The following is an 18,996-nucleotide window of genomic DNA, read 5'->3' on the forward strand; positions in this document are numbered from 1 at the left end:
TGTGTTTTTTGTCTTGTAACTGTTTTAAGAGGTATGGCTGTGACTTCTATTCACTGTAATTTTGTAAGTACCTGTATCTATCTGAATTAGACATTCAGTGCAATTGTAGGAAAAATGTTGGCTGCTAAATATATAGTAGACTTGAAATAGCTGTGTGGGATGGTTAAAATAGTTCTGCTTTCCAAAGCCATGTTTTGGCAAATTTCCAGTGTGCTTATTGCTCTTGCCCTTATGGCACGTCACCCTTAAAATGTAAGAATACTACAGCTATTATATGTTTGGTAGCACAGCTGCTTACCTTCATCTTGGTGTACAGTATGTCTAAATCAGTTCATTACTTTCAGAAATGCGACAGTTAGCCTAAAAATAGCCTATCTCATGCCATTCACTGATATGTGACTTTGAAAATGAACTTTTATTTGTAGGTGGCATCCACCTACATCCTCTTTGTCACCCTACATATAATTGATCTGGCATGGATACCTGCTTTTTAACACACTGAAACCATTAACTCATTTCCTAAAGTACTTTCAAATACTGACTGGCCTATTAACATGCCAGAGGTCCCAAAAGGATAAATCAGGAGCCTCAAAAAAGTGTATCTACCTGAATCTGAAAATGATGAAGGGGCCAAATATTAATGCATTGCTCAATGCAACCATTCCACCACCTTAAATATTTCTAGAGAAATAATTCATGGTATTTTTGTTAATATTCTTACCTAGAGAGCATGCCCAGAGGTGTAACATTAAGTGATCCCATCAGCATTGCCAAGGCCATCCCTGGGGCCTCTCGTTCTATTACTTCTTTAGTAGCCTGTAATCAAAGATTAAACAGCAGACTGAGTGAAAACAACAAAAAGAAAGTAAAATAAATATAAAACTAAATAAAAACTGAAATCTCCATCCTTTTCCTGAAGACTATGTAGCATGAATTTCAGTAGTGAATGTTGCAGACTCAGGGCATATAACCAGTAAACACTCATCCACTAAGATTAGCTTCTGTGGAAGCTTGCATTACATTCCACTACAATTTCTAGGACTTTCTGCTGATCATGAACTAGTCAGGTTTGCACATCAAATTAAACCATAGTTTTAAAAACAAGCTATTGTTTAATGCCGTGAACTAATGCATGCTGTTGAAAAGTTCTCACTCTGTTCCTCTCCTGCTGTACTGTCACCAGGAAACAAGCCAAACTCCAAACCTTGAATAGCACCTTAGAGACCAACTGTGTTTGTTCTTGGTATGAGCTTTCGTGTGCATGCACACTTTTTCAGATACTCGTATCTGAAGAAGTGTGCATGCACACGAAAGCTCATACCAAGAACAAACACAGTTGGTCTCTAAGGTGCTACTCAAAAGAATTTTCTATTTTGTTTCGACTATGGCAGACCAACATGGCTACCCACCTGTAACTCCAAACCTTGACTCAAGTTTCTCAAGTGGGTGCCATAGCCATAATACAAGAACAAGGGAGGTGTTAATGGCGAGTTCTGGCACCTCTTTTTCTAGAAAAATAGCACTGTACAAGTGGTAGCAGCAGCGGGACGTGAGGGAGGAGAGGCACAATAACTTCTCAGCAGCATGCACCAGTATGCTTACATGAAACCCTAGCTTGTTTTAAACTAATGTGGCATAATGTATCTGTTTATGCAAAAGTAAGTCTATGTAACTATAAGGATGCTCAATTAACATGACATTTAGTTTGTGAATGGTTAACAACCATTGGCCATTAAGCCATGCAAATAATAGATTTGATTTGCTTATAGCCTCACCTGGCCCAGCAGATTTCTCACAGAAATCTAAGTAACCTTGACAGTGGATATGGTTAATGAAAGGTAATGCCTTATATAACCCTTCAAAATGGTTACTATCTTTTGCCAAGAATGCATGTCTTCCATCCATGACTTGCATCAATGGTTTTCAAACCTGCTATATCTCCACCTTAGAAGCTAAGATATCCTCAGCATGCTACAGTAACATTTGCCACCTACTTTGTATAAGAAATTCCTAAATTAAGGAACTACAACTTCTAATAGAGATGTCAGAAACAGTAAGAAAATATATGGGGCAGTTTTAAGAATTGAAATAATAGTAAATTTTCAATTGCAGTAAACTTCTATTTTAAAAGAAAAGAAAAGGTAGGTTTAAAATGAAACCTAAACTTAATAAAATGTATTCAAAGAAGGTTAAAATTATCCTTGACCAGTCAAACCCCAAACTCTTATCAGGAATAGATTGAAAAGTATGGACTGAAGGGACAAAGGAAGAAAAAGAGAAAAACACTTAAATACAACTAGATCAGATATGTGTCCTGGTTTTCTAAACAAATCTTCAGCTCAAATTCAAACCAGCAATTGGGCAGGAAGGAGAAAAGTGCATGATGAATAAAGCTACTTGGTTTCGGGAGCGAATACGTATAACTCCATCCCTTGTAGTGAGTCTATTTTCTTCAAGCCTAAACTTTAAAGCTAAACTTCTGGTGGCCTGTTAGCTTCTCCTCTCCCCGGTAAAGGCAAATACAATTAGCTATCTCTTGGACTAAGGGGGAGAAGGAGAAGTCCACTACTTATGTGCTGGAGTCAACTGTGTGGGAGGGACATTTTTTGGCTGCAGTCCAAACAGAAAGTAGGCAGCATGACTCATCCTGAGGTTCACTCTGACACCTCTCCCCTTGCTCCAGGTTTCTGGACTGTATTACCTCTGCCCTATGTTGCATACTTAAGCAGCCAGATCCTGGCTCTCTCCTGCATGAAATATATGAGGTCATTTCCAAACTGTGAGTGTTCCTATGTTTCAGTTCATTAGTCTTTGATATTGAAAATAGTGTCTTTCCCCTGAGACCATAAACTTAAGCTGTTTGACTTGTTTGGGTGTTTGGGAGGTAGGGAAACTGCAAGTTTTTTAGGGGGGTGGTGGAATTCTAACGAGATTCTAAGACCCAGTTCACATGTAATGCTCTGAAAGTTAGGCCTATCCTGTGGAAATTGGAACTTTATAGACCATATAATATGCTATATTTGGGCTGTGGCTCAGTGGGAGAGCATCTGCTTTACATGCAGAAGGTTCTAGGCTCAAATTATGACATCTCCAGATAGGGCTCAGAATTCTCCTAGCCTTTAGCCATGGATAGTCAATGTTAGTCAGCAATGACATGTCAATGACATCAATCATTAGGTGAGCATTTGCATAATGAGTTGACAATTTCTACTGATTCCTATGAAAAAAATTCTAATGTGCTCCTGACCACAGAATTCTGACCCCCCCCCAAAAAAAACACCTCCCCAAGAAACCTCAGAAAAAAGCTCTCTGATTTGTTCAGTTGCTCCCCCTCCCGCAGCTAACTACGGAAGTAAAAAAATCCGAATCTGTGCTGTGTATAGTGAGGTTTGGGTACTAATTCCTAGTGTTCAGAGGAGTGAATTTTCCCATAGTGAACTTTCACAAAGTAGGACCTGCGTGTACAGGGCGCTCCACTTATGCACATCCCACTCACACGTGACTACTTTATGCAGGTCATCGCTAAATAAATAAATAGGCCTTCCCTTGGCTGGGGCTGCTGCCTGGAAGTTGCTCAGGGGCGCTGTCTGAGCGAGGGAAGGTGCCCTTCAATCAACCAGCAGCACAGGGCAGGAGGCGCCTTTTCCCGGCACCTGCTGCTCTGCTGCACATCCGCACCCCAATCCTGCCACCATTTCTACTGGGCGCCCTCCTCAGCCAGCCACTGCCACGTGCACTGGCTCCCCTCAGGCAAGCAGACAGGCTCAGGTACTCACAGGCTGAGTGATTTTCAGCGCAAGTCTCCCTCCCTCCCTCTCTCTCTCTCTCTCTCTCTCTCTTTCCCTGTCTCCCTCCCTTCCCTGTACATCCTCCCTATTAAAGTGGAGTCCTCCCCACTTTTCACAATTTCAATTATGCGTGCGGGGCCCCGGAATGTAACTCCTGGGTAAGTGGGGGACGGGACATGCCTGCAGTGTAAACTTTGGTCTTAGGAGTTTCTCTTTCAGTTATACAGTTTTTAAACACAATATTAATTAATGCTGAAAGTAATGTTCTATTTACAATTTGTATAGCAACAAATTACAGAGTTAGTTTGTGGTAGGGGGAGTCTTGGGCACCTAAAGGATGAAAAGGTTTATGGATTTTGTGGCTCAGTAAAGTTTACGTCACAATAACTTCAAAGGTGCCACAGGACCCTCTCTTGTGGAAGTATGTCCTGGGTAGCAGACAGGAAAAAAAAATAGTAAAAATGACCATGATAATTAAAATTGGAACTATTTTATTTACTATTTTATTTATTTATTTTATTTGCAATCCTTTCAAACAATCCTGTCAAGTAAGTCAGTATTATTACTTCTAATGTTGTGGATAGGGACTAAAGCTGGGAGGGAGTAGTTGTCTAAGTTAGGTTCACTTAGTGATTTCATGATGGAGGTGAGGTATAAAAAAAAGATTTCCATAGTTCATCTCTTAACTACTACAACCATCATACTATATCAGCTTTATACCAATTTTATCAGTAAAATGGAGGTTGCAAAACAACCTGCAAAACACAGCTTTCCCTCTTTGAAATAAGGGATAGATGGGGGGGGGGGACAATTTGGTTGGTACAGACTGTTGCATAATGTAGACTTTACCCTACTGGAGCAAGCCATCATTTTTAACGTAACTACTCTGTATAACAAAACTACCTCCTTGTATCCAGCTATGTAAGCATAACTTATAATTTCTGAGGAACACAGAGATCACATTCTGAACATGATCAGATTTCATATTTGAGCAAGTTGAATAATTTACCAACATCAATCAACTAACATTAACCAACTATCAAATAGAAAAGCAGTATCCCCATCACTATAAAAGCAACTTATATTGTCTGAATAGAATGGTGGTAGAAGCAAGAGGATTAGTTTGAAGATTCAAATAAAGATTCAATGAGGTTAATCCGAGGAACAATTATTGCTAATTGAAATTCACAAGACTAGTCCTATGCAAGATTCAACCATCACAACAGAAATAATGTAAAAGTGGAGTTGCTTTAGCCATTCAGATATAATCTGCTATTGCTATAAGAAAAAAAATGTCCTTCAAGTACAATGTGCTAATGATTTTGGACTTTATTGTTAAATACAAGTATTAAAACCTCACTTTTCTTTTTAAAAATTATATACTCTATCAATACAACTCATTCATGAGATTTTCAAAAAGCGCATCAGATTACAGAAGTTCTAATAAGGTAATGAATCTCCATTGTAGCCCTCTAGAAATAGCAAAGGCTACCACTCTCTGGCAGACTAGGAAGTGAACTAAACACTAACTAACACTAGGGCCTAATACTAAGGACATTCTTACAGTTATGTATGCCATGAAAGTACATTTCTAATCTTATCAGGATGCAAATCCTTTTTGAGTATTCAATCTTAAAACAACAGAATATGTTTTCACAATGTATATTCCAAAGTGTGTACGTGCTGCAATAAATATTGATTTGCAAAATGCATACCAGCATTCGTTACTGTCTAAGAGGCTCTCTAGACAGTTTAATCACAAGGTAAAACTGTTTCTGGAAAGTACTGGTTTAGCCTGCAAATGGACAATGGAATGATCACAAATGATGGAAGGCCCCCTCACAAAAAGTATTCTTACACCAAGAAAAGCAGCCTGTCAGGGAGTGAGGTTTCCTTGACATTTAATTTTATATGAAGCTATGGTACCAAGCCTTAATGTGTCCCTGATAATATGTTTAACACTAACACATGGATGTACAGTGGACCCTTGGGTTACGTTACCTTCGGGTAACGTAATCTTTGGGTTGCGAACACGGCAAACCCGGATGTGGGTTTGCCGCTCGCGCGTGCACATAAGCCCTCTACGACACCGCGTGTGTGCGCAGAAGCAGTCATCCGGTTACAAAATCTTCGGGATATGGCCGGGCCTCTGGAATGGATTCCATTTGTAACCGGAGGTACCACTGTATGTGTATTACCATGGAGTTATGATATTTTGTGATCTTGTATTAAGACCTGTGGCATACTATGAAAGGAAGGGGGCACTGTATTACCAGGGGCAGTTAACATGAACCACAAGGGCCCAATTTCAATTCAAAATAATTTTGTTTATTATTACAAGTATCAAAATGACATCAAGGAGTAAATTGCATAATTTGAATAATCAAAATGCAATTATCTACAGAGAATTATAGAATTATAGAGTTGGAAGATACCACAAGGGTCATCTAGTCCAACCCCCAGCAATGCAAGAATCTTTTGCCCAATGTGGGGCTTGAACCCACAGCCCTGAGATCTACGAACTGAGCTATTCTTGGCAGTTTGGGGAAAACATACACTGAGTGGAATGATCTAGCAGGCTGAAGTGAAAAGCTAGATGCAATAAGAAAAATTTGAATGCACATGACACAGGTTTGAGCAATCCAAGGACAGAAAAGACAGCAAGATTTGGAAAGTGAAGAAACAGAGAAAAATGTGTCAATAGTTATGGTTCCAAGTAGTGTAAGTTTCACAGATAAGGAAGAGACTGGATCTAAGCCATAATCTACCATTTGTTTTGCAGATGGTTGTTGTTGTTGTTCAGTCGTTCAGTCGTGTCCGACTCTTCGTGACCCCATGGACCAGAGCACGCCAGGCACCCCTATCCTCCACTGCCTCCTGCAGTTTGGCCAAACTCATGCCAGTCGCTTCGAGAACACTGTCCAACCATCTCATCCTCTGTCGTCCCCTTCTCCTTGTGCCCTCCATCTTTCCCAACATATCCCCTTAATATTCCCCTTAATATCTTGATGTAAAACTCAATGGTGGCGGCGGGGGGCAAACTGGTTCTTTGAAACCCTCCTAAGATGATTCTGAAATACAGTGGTGCCTCGATAGACGAAAATAATTCGTTCTACGAGTATCTTCGTCTAGCGGTTTTTTCGTCTAGCGAAGCACCAATGCAATAGCGGTTTTCGCGCGACGGAATTTTTTTTTTTTTTTGTCTTGCGAGGCAGCCCCATTGACAATTTCGTCTTGTGGGGCTAGCGAATGCCTTTCGTCTAGCGGGGCATTCGTCTAGCAGGGCACCACTGTAAAGGATTTCTTCAAAAATCACACACTACTTGTAGTTTCTGACTAAGCCAAAGAAAGCAATGAATGTGGAGAAGAGGCAAAGGAACAGAGGAGAAAAGGAGTCAGCTACAGTTGAAGGAATCTGTTTTTGTGGACATCCCACAAACTGAGGCAGGAAGATAGTGGGAGTTATGTGAGAGAAACAGTGGTGGTAGATGCTATCATTAATAGATGCAAATAATTCCTGACTAGTTTACTGGTGGAGGTAATGCTGTTATCGACAGGGCTAAATAATGACCAAATGCTAGGGTTGTATGTTTTAGAAGAAGCTGTTACTGCTTCTTCTCCTTCCCCTCAGGGCAAGATGATCCTTCAGATGCCACTATGGTGGCAGTTGGGGGAAGGAGGGTCACTCTGGGAGCTGGATGGTGGCAACTCCCAAGCTTCTTCTTTTTCAACTCCCCTCAGGGAGTGTTTTTAAAGCTATCCAAGTTGGTGGCTATCAGTACATCTTGTGGGAGAGAATTCTGTAGTTTAACTATGCATTGTTTAAAGAAGTGCAGTGGTACCTCAGTTTATGAACTTAATTCATTCCGGAAGTCTGTTCTTAAACCAAAACCGTTCTTAAACTGAGGCATGGTTTCCCTGGATGCATCCCCTTCCACTGTTCAGATTCTGTTCTCAGACCGAGGTAAAGTTCTCAAACACTACTTCTGGTTTTGCGGAGTTCGTAAACTGAATCATTCGCAAACAGGACTGTTCTTAAACCGAGGTACCACTGTACAAACCTTGGTTGCCGAACATAATCCGTTCTGGAAGACCGTTCGACTTCCAAAACGTTCAACAACTGGAAACTGAAAGCAGAAGCCTCAATACAATAGGGAAACTCAAAACAGAAGCTGTGTAGCAGCACATTCAGCTTCTGAAAATTGTTTTAAAAAAAACGAAGCGATTACTTCCAGGTTTTTTTGCGTTCAGGAGCTAAAACGTTCTAAAATGGAGGTGTTCGGGGACCAAGATTTGACTGTACTTAAAATGTGGGAACATGAGTAAGAGACATGTTTAATATTCTATCTAAGAAATTTTATTACAAACATTAAGGAAGAATTGCTATTTTTAAGGAATCTTGTAGCAGAAGTTTAGTTAAAGACTAAGGGAGGGATTTACAACAAATAAGTCCTATCAGATCAAGCCCTGTGCAAGGGCTTCTACTTAAAAAAAAACAACCCAGGGCTTTCCTCCCTCTCCTCCCACACATTCCCCAGTGCCCCCAAAATTGGCTTGGGGAGGATAAAAATAACCCCCAGAACAGCACACAGTGGGAGAAGAGGGGTGTCATTCCATCAAGCAAGCTGCAATGCTTGTTCTAATGGGGCATTCATCATGGCATAATATTGAATTCCACTCTAAACTTGCATGCATGCGTGTATTTAGAATATCCCACTATATAGTCTCAAAAGGCAACTTTAAAAAAAAAGTACGATGCATCTATATTTGAAAAAAGATCTGCATATATAAGAAATAATATGGTGACAGGTTTATTCAGGCAACGTTTTTTGCCATCAATTGTAGTCTCCTCTGGTGTTATCAGGCTTCAGCCCAGATGTTCTATGAGGATTTTTTGTTATATGATTTTTCATAGGCTACAAATAGCTCTCAGTTGCAGTTTCCTCAAGCTAGATCACTGAAACTCTCTGCCCATGAGTTTTGGAAAAATTACTCTGGATTTTATCTATTTAATTATAATTGTTGATGAAAGCAAATTTTTTTGGCATGTAAGCTCCTTCATTAGAGTCCCCAGAATTATGATCAAGTGATTTGATCCAATCATGCTATCACAAGGAGGCACTACAGAAAATGGAAAGAATTCACACTTTGCTTCAGAGCCTACTAAGAAAATCCAAAATTTATGTATGAAAGACTCATGAGTAAGCTTTGAAGTCAAAGACAATTTTGTTTCAACAAGCTTTTTCACCTGAATGAAAAGATCTCTGCTTTATGTGTTCATTTTGTATTGTTTTAAACCCAGCTTTAGTTAAATTTTGTGCTGAATGGTTTTTTTTATTTAAAAAAACTACTTTAGCTTGCTTTTTTAATTGTATCTAGTGACACTGCCTTGAGTTGCATGTAAACGGCAATTTGTAAATTAAACAACATATTCATACATCTATTATATAATATGTGCTAATAGGGTTCTGAATCTCCCAATTATCAGCTACATGAACTGCAGTTATCTGGCCTCAGAATGCTCCAGTAGTTAACCAAGGTAAAGGTAAAGGGACCCCTGACCATTAGGTCCAGTCGTGGACGACTCTGGGGTTGCAGCGCTCATCTCGCGTTACTGGCTGAGGGAGCCAGCGTACAGCTTCCGGGTCATGTGGCTAGCATGACTAAGCCGCTTCTGGTGAACCAGAGCAGTGCACGGAAACGCCGTTTACCTCCCTGCCGGAGCGGTACATATTTATCTAGTTGCACTTTGACGTGCTTTCGAACTGCTAGGTGGGCAGGAGCTGGGACCGAGCAATGGGAGCTCATCCCGTCGCGAGGATTCGAACCGTCAACCTTCTGATCAGCAAGCCCTAGGCTCTGTGATTTAACCCACAGCGCCACCTGCATCCCAAACCAGGTAACCAAACTAGGTAACCAAACCAGGTCTAAACAAGGATTTAACAATACAATGTACACATAATTTGTAATGCACATACAAGGATATTATTCCTCACTCTTCAAGTAATGAAATGCTTTTCTAAGCTTTTCACAAACACTTCTACCTTAATTTATGTACTAAGATCCCTCTTCTTTGTCCTTGAGCAGAATGATACTTTGAAGAGGGTGCTAGTACAAGATGCAAAAGCGCTCCATAAACAATGATCCTGCAGCCCAGGGAGCCCTTCAATAGAATTCAAGTCAGGGGAAAAACGACCTTGACAAATAGCCTTAGCTAGCAGGGATTGCAATTATTAAATATGTATAGGCTATGGAAGACTAAAAATGGAAAGGACAGCAAGCTCAGATAAGCAATTTTATCCTATATATGACATTAAATATAGTGACTGTAGAGGAGGTACCGGTATCTGTATCTTTGTCCTGTAGTAGAATTATTCTTATGCCAGATCTCTAAAGCATGTCCTTTAGAATAAGTTAGGTATTATTGTCCCTTAACAAAACAGAATTATCCACTTTTACCCACAAAAACTGGTGCTTTATTTCACAAGAAAGGCTGACACAATAAAAAGTAGCAAAAATCCCAACTAAACACGTCTCAATTCTGGTAAATCAGAATGAGAAGTTCCATAGGTACATAAAGACTGCATGGACATCACATTAATCAAATAGTTGGACGACCAGTTGATGTTAAAAGGTCTTAATTTGAGGTAGGGGGCTAAAAATAAAAGGGAAAGAAACTCATCCCGGGCAACCCCTGAGATCAGGAAAACATAGTTTCAGTGTAGCGCATTGGGTTGAGGACATGAAAACAGTTACACAGGGAATGGCTCTGCAAAACGTAGAGGGGTACAGATAGGAACTGGTTAATGTTAGCTTATTGACTGTCTGCACTACAGAGAAAAGGAGAACTTACAAAGGCCTTGCATACATAAAGATGGGGTAAAATGAAGGCAGATAAGAGAACGGGGTGAGGAAACTGTTCTACTACTACTAACTGCCAGACCCTCCTAAGAAAAGCTTGCTCCTTCTTTGCATGTGTCAGATAATATGTTCATATCATGTTTTTTTTTAATCTCCCAAGTTTATACCTTATAAAGATGCATATTGTAGATTACTGATAGTATTCCAATCAATGGCCTGTGTCTGTTACTCTAAATTATACCCACCTGGTTTTCTATTAGTAATTTGTCAAATGCTATAGTTTTATCCATCATTTTGACTTTCACTGCAGAACACTGGGGACAGGGATGGGTAGAAGATAAAGCATTTGCCTCTGCTTCTAGCTCCAGTCTTAACAAGTTCATTTATTTATCTGCATATAAATTACCAGGGGGATATGTGAGTCACTATATTAATACTGTGCCAATACACAAAAACTTGAAATATGGTTCTATTTGATTAACTACTTTACATAATCTGTGCTCCGCTTTCTTCATAGACTTAGCAACCAATTGTATCTTACACAGTTAGTTTGTTAAACTACAAGAAACAGAAGTAGAGGAAAGTTTGAGATCAGAAGAACTGAATACACTGCAGGGGAATTGAGATACTGAATGAAGAGACTGAGCCATAATGAGTATAGAAAGTGAGCAAGCTGTGAAATTGCAACTACTACTTAACAGAAGAGTTACAAGTAAAGACTGGTAATGCTAAGGTTTGACGACAATAATGTCATTATGTGACCTCAATCAAATGGTGTATTTTAGGTATTTCTGCTTTAACTGCCATTGCTTACAATGTGGCTCATTGACAAATAGCTGAACAAAACTTTACACAGGCTTTTCTCCTCTGTCTGTTGCACAAATGTACCAAGTACAACCCCTGAACTATGGATGCCACTGAGGCAATGTCCTTTGCAACTGTATAGTACAATTTGATTAACATCACAGTAGTTTCACATTTCAGAGATTCTTAAAAATACTGGGGACCAATTCAGTTCCCCACAAGTATAGCATGGGTTGAGGTTCCTATAAAAGTAATAGATCCCTACCCCTCCATTCCCCACCCTAGTTGCTTGTATACACTAACACATAGAGGTTCATGAGCAGGCACCACTACCAGCCATCAAGAGAAAGTCTTGGTTTACCTGTCATGTACCTTCATACAACCCTCAACCAAATGACTCATGCTCCAATCCACACAGGATTAACATTTCCCTAGTGGCCATTCACTCTGTCTGCATGCATAGGCTCCATTTTGCCTGTGGGAATCATTTACATCCAAGGTGGTCAGGATTATACAAAATGAGTTAATTTTTTAAGTATAAAATTACTACAGAATGCACAATTATCTTTTGCACAAATGCAAACATTATCTGGAAATAACATAATGGCATCTAATGTTAATGAGATGTCAAAGAACCATATATCACCAAAAATAATCATGTAGAAAAAGGCGGAATCATAATATATCAATACAATGTGGACAATGGGAAGAAACAAGTTTATTGGTGAATTGTGGAAAGAGTTTTGAACTATAGAAAACTAAAAACTGTGGGAGGGGAAGTCTAATAGCGCAAAAGATAAGTCACTAAAGGCACAAAAATATACTGCTCTTATTATTTTCTGTTTCAAAAATAGAACATTCTAGAAAAAGAGACTAAAGCTATTTCAAACCTTAGACAAAACCCACAAATATCTGAGGAAAAAGGTGAAACAGATCAAGTGAAAGGGGGATAGTTCTAAATATGTGTTTGATTTATAGTTAGGTAGGTGCTACTGATCTTAAGTTCTAAAAGAATACATACATTTATTCCTGAAACCTAAAGGTGGATATACAATGATGAATAATGCTGGATTTGCCAGAAAACTATAAAAAGTAATTCCTAGAAAGTCTATAGATATTAACACTCATTTCAAATTTGAAATATGCTTTCTGTTTTGGCTCTTTTCCTTAAATGCACCGGGAGTGATTGTGAACCACTCTAGGCATTTTTGATTGAAAGGTGGTGCAGAAATGTTTTAACTACAGTACATAAAATACACAAACATGGATCTGGTAGAGAAAAGATGCTTATACAAGTCTCCTATGGGGGGATCTATTATGTTTACATGTGTATCACTTCCAACAGGGAAGTGTACAAGCTCTCTTTAACATTAGAGAATGCAAGTCATTCATACTTTGTTTCTGTGATTATCAGAATGCAGAAAGATTTTGAAAATCAATTATTCTCCGCAAGCAACTGTTGCATTTGATTCTTGTATTGCACAACATTAAAACTCATCCACAAAAAACCCCTTACACTAGTGGACAAATAACATTGGCTACAGCCCATTGCGTTGAACATTCTGTGCTGTGTAACACAAATTAATGAGGCCTGCAATCCATATAAATTTACAATTCTTTCCTATAAATAACTGAGTATTATTTAAGTTCTGTTTCAACATAAAGATTATGTTGGGTGAAGCAATGCATGCCACTGCCATTTCATGACTCCTGCTGCCTGACATTCTAAGAGCTATAGGTAGTCCTGCAAAACTTGTAACACACAAAGCCTAGCAGCATTTGGCTTGCCAAATGCTTGCAATCTATCCCCCCATAAGCAATTTCTGCAGTCAGGCAAGCAAGTTTTTCATGCCCTTAAGCAGCCACCATAAAAGACTGGGGCTGTGTCTGTTTTGGTAGGTCGAACATTTTGCATGGTCTAGTAAGTTTATTAAAGCCAGTTAGAGTTTAAACATGAATCCATAAACCTCTAGAATAGTTTATAGTTCAGATAGTTTAAAAACTCACATTGTGATTTATTCAGAGTGGGTTCTCCACTACTTCAGGTGTATTTCAATTCTTTACCGCCTCCTGGCGGCCGCACAAACATGCCACGGGGCGTGTTGACGTCATGCCCACAAGCCGAGGGACATCCGCAAGACACGTCAGAACGCCCTGTGGATTGTGTGAGTGACACCAGCACATGCAGGGTGTGCACGCACACTGTGGGGCATGCCTTCATCATGCGTGCATGCCGTGGGGTGTGTGTGCATGGTGCGATGATGTTGCACAGCCCTGGGCCGCCTCAATTGTGAGGGCAAGGCGGCGCCTGTGTTGTGTGAAGATCACACATTCAGGTTTTTTGCTCTATTATCTGCATGCATGTTATTTAAATTCCTTCTGTATATAGATCGTAGATGTGATAAATTCTGAAATGTGTAAAGTGACCCTGAGAACTTTATTATCCGTAAACCTCTTAGCTGTGATTTGCTACTACTCAAGTGCTAGGTTGGTTTTGTGGACAAAAGGAATGCTTTAGGTATTCTCCAGTTTCTCAGCTGGGGGTTCTCCAACTGGCATTATAATCCTACTCTCCATCACTGTTTACTATAGTATGCAGGGGAGGCTTAGGTGAGAGTTTGCAGATACTCTCTCATCTGAAGAGGCCTTCTTCTGACTACCTTTGGACAGTTAGATGACTGAGCAGGTGGGAGGACGGATATATATGGTCTATGTATATTGTGTGGTGATGAGTAATTACCTATTATTAATATGAGATGTCAATATAGTTGTTTTTTTAAAAAGAAGATTGCTCATACTGAACTTTTAAGTTCAGCTTTAAACAGTATTATTTCCACTTCACTACCCACACTTCAGTGGTATAAAGTAAGCTGCATTGATGATTCAAAGGCTTAAAACAAACTCTTTAATGTTTGCAGAATGATCACCTATATTCCATGAAAATACTACAAACGATATCAACAAAAACTACCACCACCTGGACGCAAAACAACTCTAGTAACCACAACTATCATGTTTGAGTGGAGGCAATATGGATACAAAATTGTCAAGAACAACAACTTCAAGCATGCTTTGCTTAAAACTTTGAAAACATCACATGTTGGATAAAATATGTACATGCTTTTGATACCATGAGCTTTGGAGGCAGCACATTGCTAGGAGAGCAGAAGTCATGACTTGGCAAAATGAGATGTACCTGGTTAGAGGGGAAAGAACAATCTTTATGAGGCCAAAAACTGAACTGACTACATGTGATGTTCTACCTTTATCTAACTTACAAAAAATATTATAAGACCTTAATGGTCCTATTACCACAATCTGTATGGCTAAGTAATTTCTTAAATCCTATTCAGTAGAGTAGGGCTCAGATGAAGATAATGCCCTGAATCACACACCATTAGATTTTTTGAATAAATAAATACTTGGTGAAAAGAAAATCACAGAAGTCCATATATCAGCAAGATTAAATCTTTGAAGCCTCATGAAGATCAGATATCAATAAGATTTTTGTACTGTCAATAGATATGCCAGCAAAGATACAAACATTTTCCACATACAAAATGGAAACTGTTTCAAAGTATTCAAAGTATAAATTAATTTTATAAGTTTAATGAGAAATAAAACTACAACTCTGGTGCCATGTGTTTCTAAAGAGCTCAGGATATTTTGTGATGACATGACAAAAAGACAAAGTACTTATTGTAAGGAAAATATAACAGAACAATAAGGGCTAAGGATATAGCTGAGAGTTTTAATTGGGGAGTTTATTTTTCAGGATTTCAAAGTTGTCTGTTTAAAAGTCTGAACCTAAAACAGCTGAAATGTCCAAACTATATCAAGATAGCATACACATCTTGGGTGTTCTTAAAAGGGGGAAAGAAAAGGAGCCTATAAGAAATTAAGATTGAAAATTCTGGTTGGACTCTGAGAAACCAAAATGTTGCAAATAATTCAGTACCCTTATTTAAATTGTGGTTGCAAGAAACTAATAAGAAAACCACCAGCCTTAAAAAATATTAAAAACTTTGGTTAATATAATAGAGAAAGTTCCTTGAAAGAGATGCTAAAACAAACAAAAATTATTTTGAATGAAATATTGTAGTTTGGCTTCAGACACAAGAGACAATGGACTAAAATAAATTAAAATGCTATAAACCGATAAGCACACAAGACAAAGTAGTTTTCAAATAAGAAGAAACTGAAGAATGGAATTTCAGTTTGAATATGAGGAATGTCAGTAAAGAAAAACTATTATCACTGGGAGTAAAGTTGCAAATAAAAATAATGCAAGTTTACATTAATTGCGAAAAATCACAGGCTTCATAAAATGAAAGAAATATTGCTATTATGTTGCTAGAATGTGTGTGCATCATTCACTATTTCAGTTGAAAAGTCCATCCTACTTTATCAGTAACTTCCCTGTTGAAATCCCCGCCTGATATTTCAGCAGTTACAATTTTCAGTTGAAAGAGTATCAAATAATTCATCTGCAATTAGGTTTGCCGGCTTTAAAAACAAAAACAAAAGCAGTGAATTGGATAGTATATGTTAGAAGTTTAAACCTAAGACTTTCAGTTATACTTTTAAACTTTTACATGATGCAGGGAAGCAAAAATTTATGTCTGTTAGAACTGGATAATGAGGATTTATCTACGAGCCACTCAGTCCCATACAACACAATTTGTTGTCATTTCAACGTGTGGAGAGCAGTGACTGGAAATTAGAGGAAGTCACGCAAAACTTACTATTTCCACTAGAATTCCTTACAATTTAAGCAACTATACAATATTCCAAGACAACTAGCCTTCCCAATGTTGCAAGCTCCACAAATTCTAACAAAATTAAGACTTTACTTCATTGAATGTGAAGCCATTAATACAAGTCTCAACTACATTCTCTGTTAGTTGGCCAGCTGCAGAAATGTGTGTGTTTTTTTTTAAAGTTGGTGATAATGGGAAAGAGAGTATCAGCAACAGACATGAGTTATGTTGGTTGTGTGGAACACAGGTAGAAGTTAAGAACACAGGTTCTTAGATTTTGAAACAGAATTGATAGTGCTGTGAATGAACATTTGAAGCTGGGATACATTTGGTACTGCACTAAGAATATTTTCAAAAGGAAAAAAGTTACCGTCTTTTAAAAAGCTGATATCTTTTTCCAGACTCCTCATAACTTTTTTTTATAGATAGAATGTGAAGGTCAAAGGTTTGCTCAGCAACACCTCCCCCCTTCAACTCTGCCATAAAATCAATACATTAAATGGAATCTCCTTTTCTACATTTTCTTTAGGATAGACTACAATAAGCTGGAGGAATCACACCAGCTAAGTCAACAGTGAGATGTTTTCAGCTTTGCCCTTTATACAACAAAATGACCTGCCACATATCTAGTACTGGTGAGATAGCCATTTGTTTTGTATGTTATATAGCCGGCTTTTTTGCTCTCTTGTAATAGGTAAACTAGTTATGTTTACCTATTGGTCTCCCTAACTCTTTAAAATCAACATTGCAAAATAAGTTAGGGCACACTTAACAGGGAGTCAAACTCAGAATCAAGTAACTGAAACATCACCCTTGCAATTCCTTCCCTCATTTATGATCATGGTCTAATTTGCTGAAACAAGAGATCCAACTTTAATCTGCCTGAGTTTGTTTCACTATCAATAAAATGATGGGGTAAATAATTAACTATGTTATGTAGCCATAGAGAAAGCATTTCAGAAAGTTTGGTATGAACCACTTCATAAACATAAATTGCTCTTGCTACTAATCTTTCACGCATATTGTAAAGTATCTTAGTTTTATGAGGTAAATAATGTAAGAAACGACTAAAAATGAGATCCAGACTCCCTCAATCTATCTAGAGGCTGAGATTTAGTATTCTGATGAAAATAGAAAGGAATACATTTACAAAATGTTGGTATGTGAGCTTGAATAAGGGCATGTTTGAGCCAATCAGAGCATTTTTCACTTCCTCACATTTTTACTTAGATTTTTGGAAGAGTAAGCAGTAGGCCTAAAGAAGCAAAAAGAGAAATGGCAAACAATCAGCAGATGAGCACGATTGCATAAACACAGCAACGCTGATGTGTAATCAGATTCTGAGGGCAGCACAAGTTATATGTAAGCTAGTGGTCAAGCGGACAAGGCAGGAGGGAAAAGACAAAACAGGCAACAAGTTGATAGAGCAGTATCAATCAATCAGCAGGTGCACAAAGCATCAGAACAGCAGTTCCATGAAGTCAGCAGATGCACACAGCAGCAAGGGAGCAATGCTAGCCAGTGAAAAGAGAGAAGTTCAGTTGGAGGTACTGCCTATAAGCAGTCATACACAAATGGCAGCAAGGATACATGGGCAGTACCTTGGGCAATCTTATGCCACACAATCAGTGGTGAAGAGGACCATTCCAGGAAATCAAGCAGTAAAATAGTATATTGCAATGCCAGGCAGCCAGCAAGTAGACAAAGCAGAAAGAAAGCAATGAGCGCCATATCATTTTTTTAAAAGCAGAGTTTGAAGAGAGCTGTGCCCATGAATAATCAGATAAAGCTGCTGGCAAGGAGGAAAGAGAAGCTCTTGAACAGATTGCCAGGGCAGTGAGATGACATTATTCTTTCGGAAGTAAGAATATTTTAAGTGAAAGAACCCCAGAATCCAGATGCTCATCTTCCAGTAACAGCATTAGATCAACATAGTGTATTGTGAAAATCCACAAGAGTACAGTACACAAATGGAAATGAGGCTGAGCCCTAGTGCCTGAGGGAGGCCTGGGGACCCTCCTATAAATGAAATTAAGAATGAGAATCCACAAGGAAATTAAAGAAATGGGAACGCGTCTAAAATTGTTTCTAATAAATGATTTCAAAATAAAACAAACCAAATACTAGCAAAGAGCTGGATTAGAAATGATTGGCTGGGATTGAAGATGTTGCTTACCCCTCTCTGGAGCCCACAAAATGGGAATGTTGGGAATTTCTGCAGCAGAAAAACAGAAGAGAAAAAGGGATTTCTGACTCCCAGGTTCAAGGAAAAGCAGGTCAATTTAGGGATGGTGACGTGCTTAGAGCACAACAAGAACTGGACAGAACCTTTGCCCATTCCCAGATGCAAACGTTTTCTGAGATTTGAGAAAGGTTTGAAAATCCCACAGCATTTTAATATCACAATCTCCCACCTCTATTCACAAAAGCAACAACATCACTTACCTGCAGTTAGTTTTCTTCGAAGAGTTTGTCGACATAAGAGCCTACATATAGCGTGAGGGCATCTCTCTTGGGAACAGGTACAGGCACACACACACAAAATAAAAAAAACCTTTCAAAATGAATTGATTTAAAGAAACAGGAACCGTGTAGATGGTAGCAAGTGGCAAAATGATCTCATTAAGTGGATCAACACTTTCTTATAAATTCAAATTTACCTTTTATTTCTTATAATATTTATCTGTGTTTGGGGCTCAGAGTGGGATTTAGGTGGACAATAGTTTCCTAAGAAAATTAATTACACCAGGGAGCTTTTGTTCCTTCATTAAGTGGCCGCTCAC

General features: G+C 38.7%; 1 protein-coding gene across 23 annotated transcripts in view; it reads right to left on the reverse strand.

The window, feature by feature from the left end:
* Positions 1-18,996, reverse strand: part of GPHN (gephyrin) — a 235,191-nt gene that overhangs the window by 115,975 nt on the left and 100,220 nt on the right. For 15 of the 23 annotated variants that reach the window (XM_033147666.1, XM_033147684.1, XM_033147674.1 and 12 more), the window contains exons 5-6: positions 18,390-18,428; positions 722-816 (exon numbers count right to left, since the gene is read on the reverse strand). The exons of 1 other annotated variant lie outside the window; for it this stretch is intronic. In XM_033147666.1, the coding sequence (XP_033003557.1) occupies positions 722-816; positions 18,390-18,428 (134 nt within the window). The remainder of the gene's footprint in view (positions 1-721; positions 817-18,389; positions 18,429-18,996) is intronic. 7 more of the 23 variants (XM_033147695.1, XM_033147633.1, XM_033147749.1 and 4 more) reach the window with 1 other exon arrangement.

The sequence above is a fragment of the Lacerta agilis genome, chromosome 1, assembly GCF_009819535.1.
Source record: "Lacerta agilis isolate rLacAgi1 chromosome 1, rLacAgi1.pri, whole genome shotgun sequence".
Lineage (NCBI taxonomy): Eukaryota > Metazoa > Chordata > Lepidosauria > Squamata > Lacertidae > Lacerta > Lacerta agilis.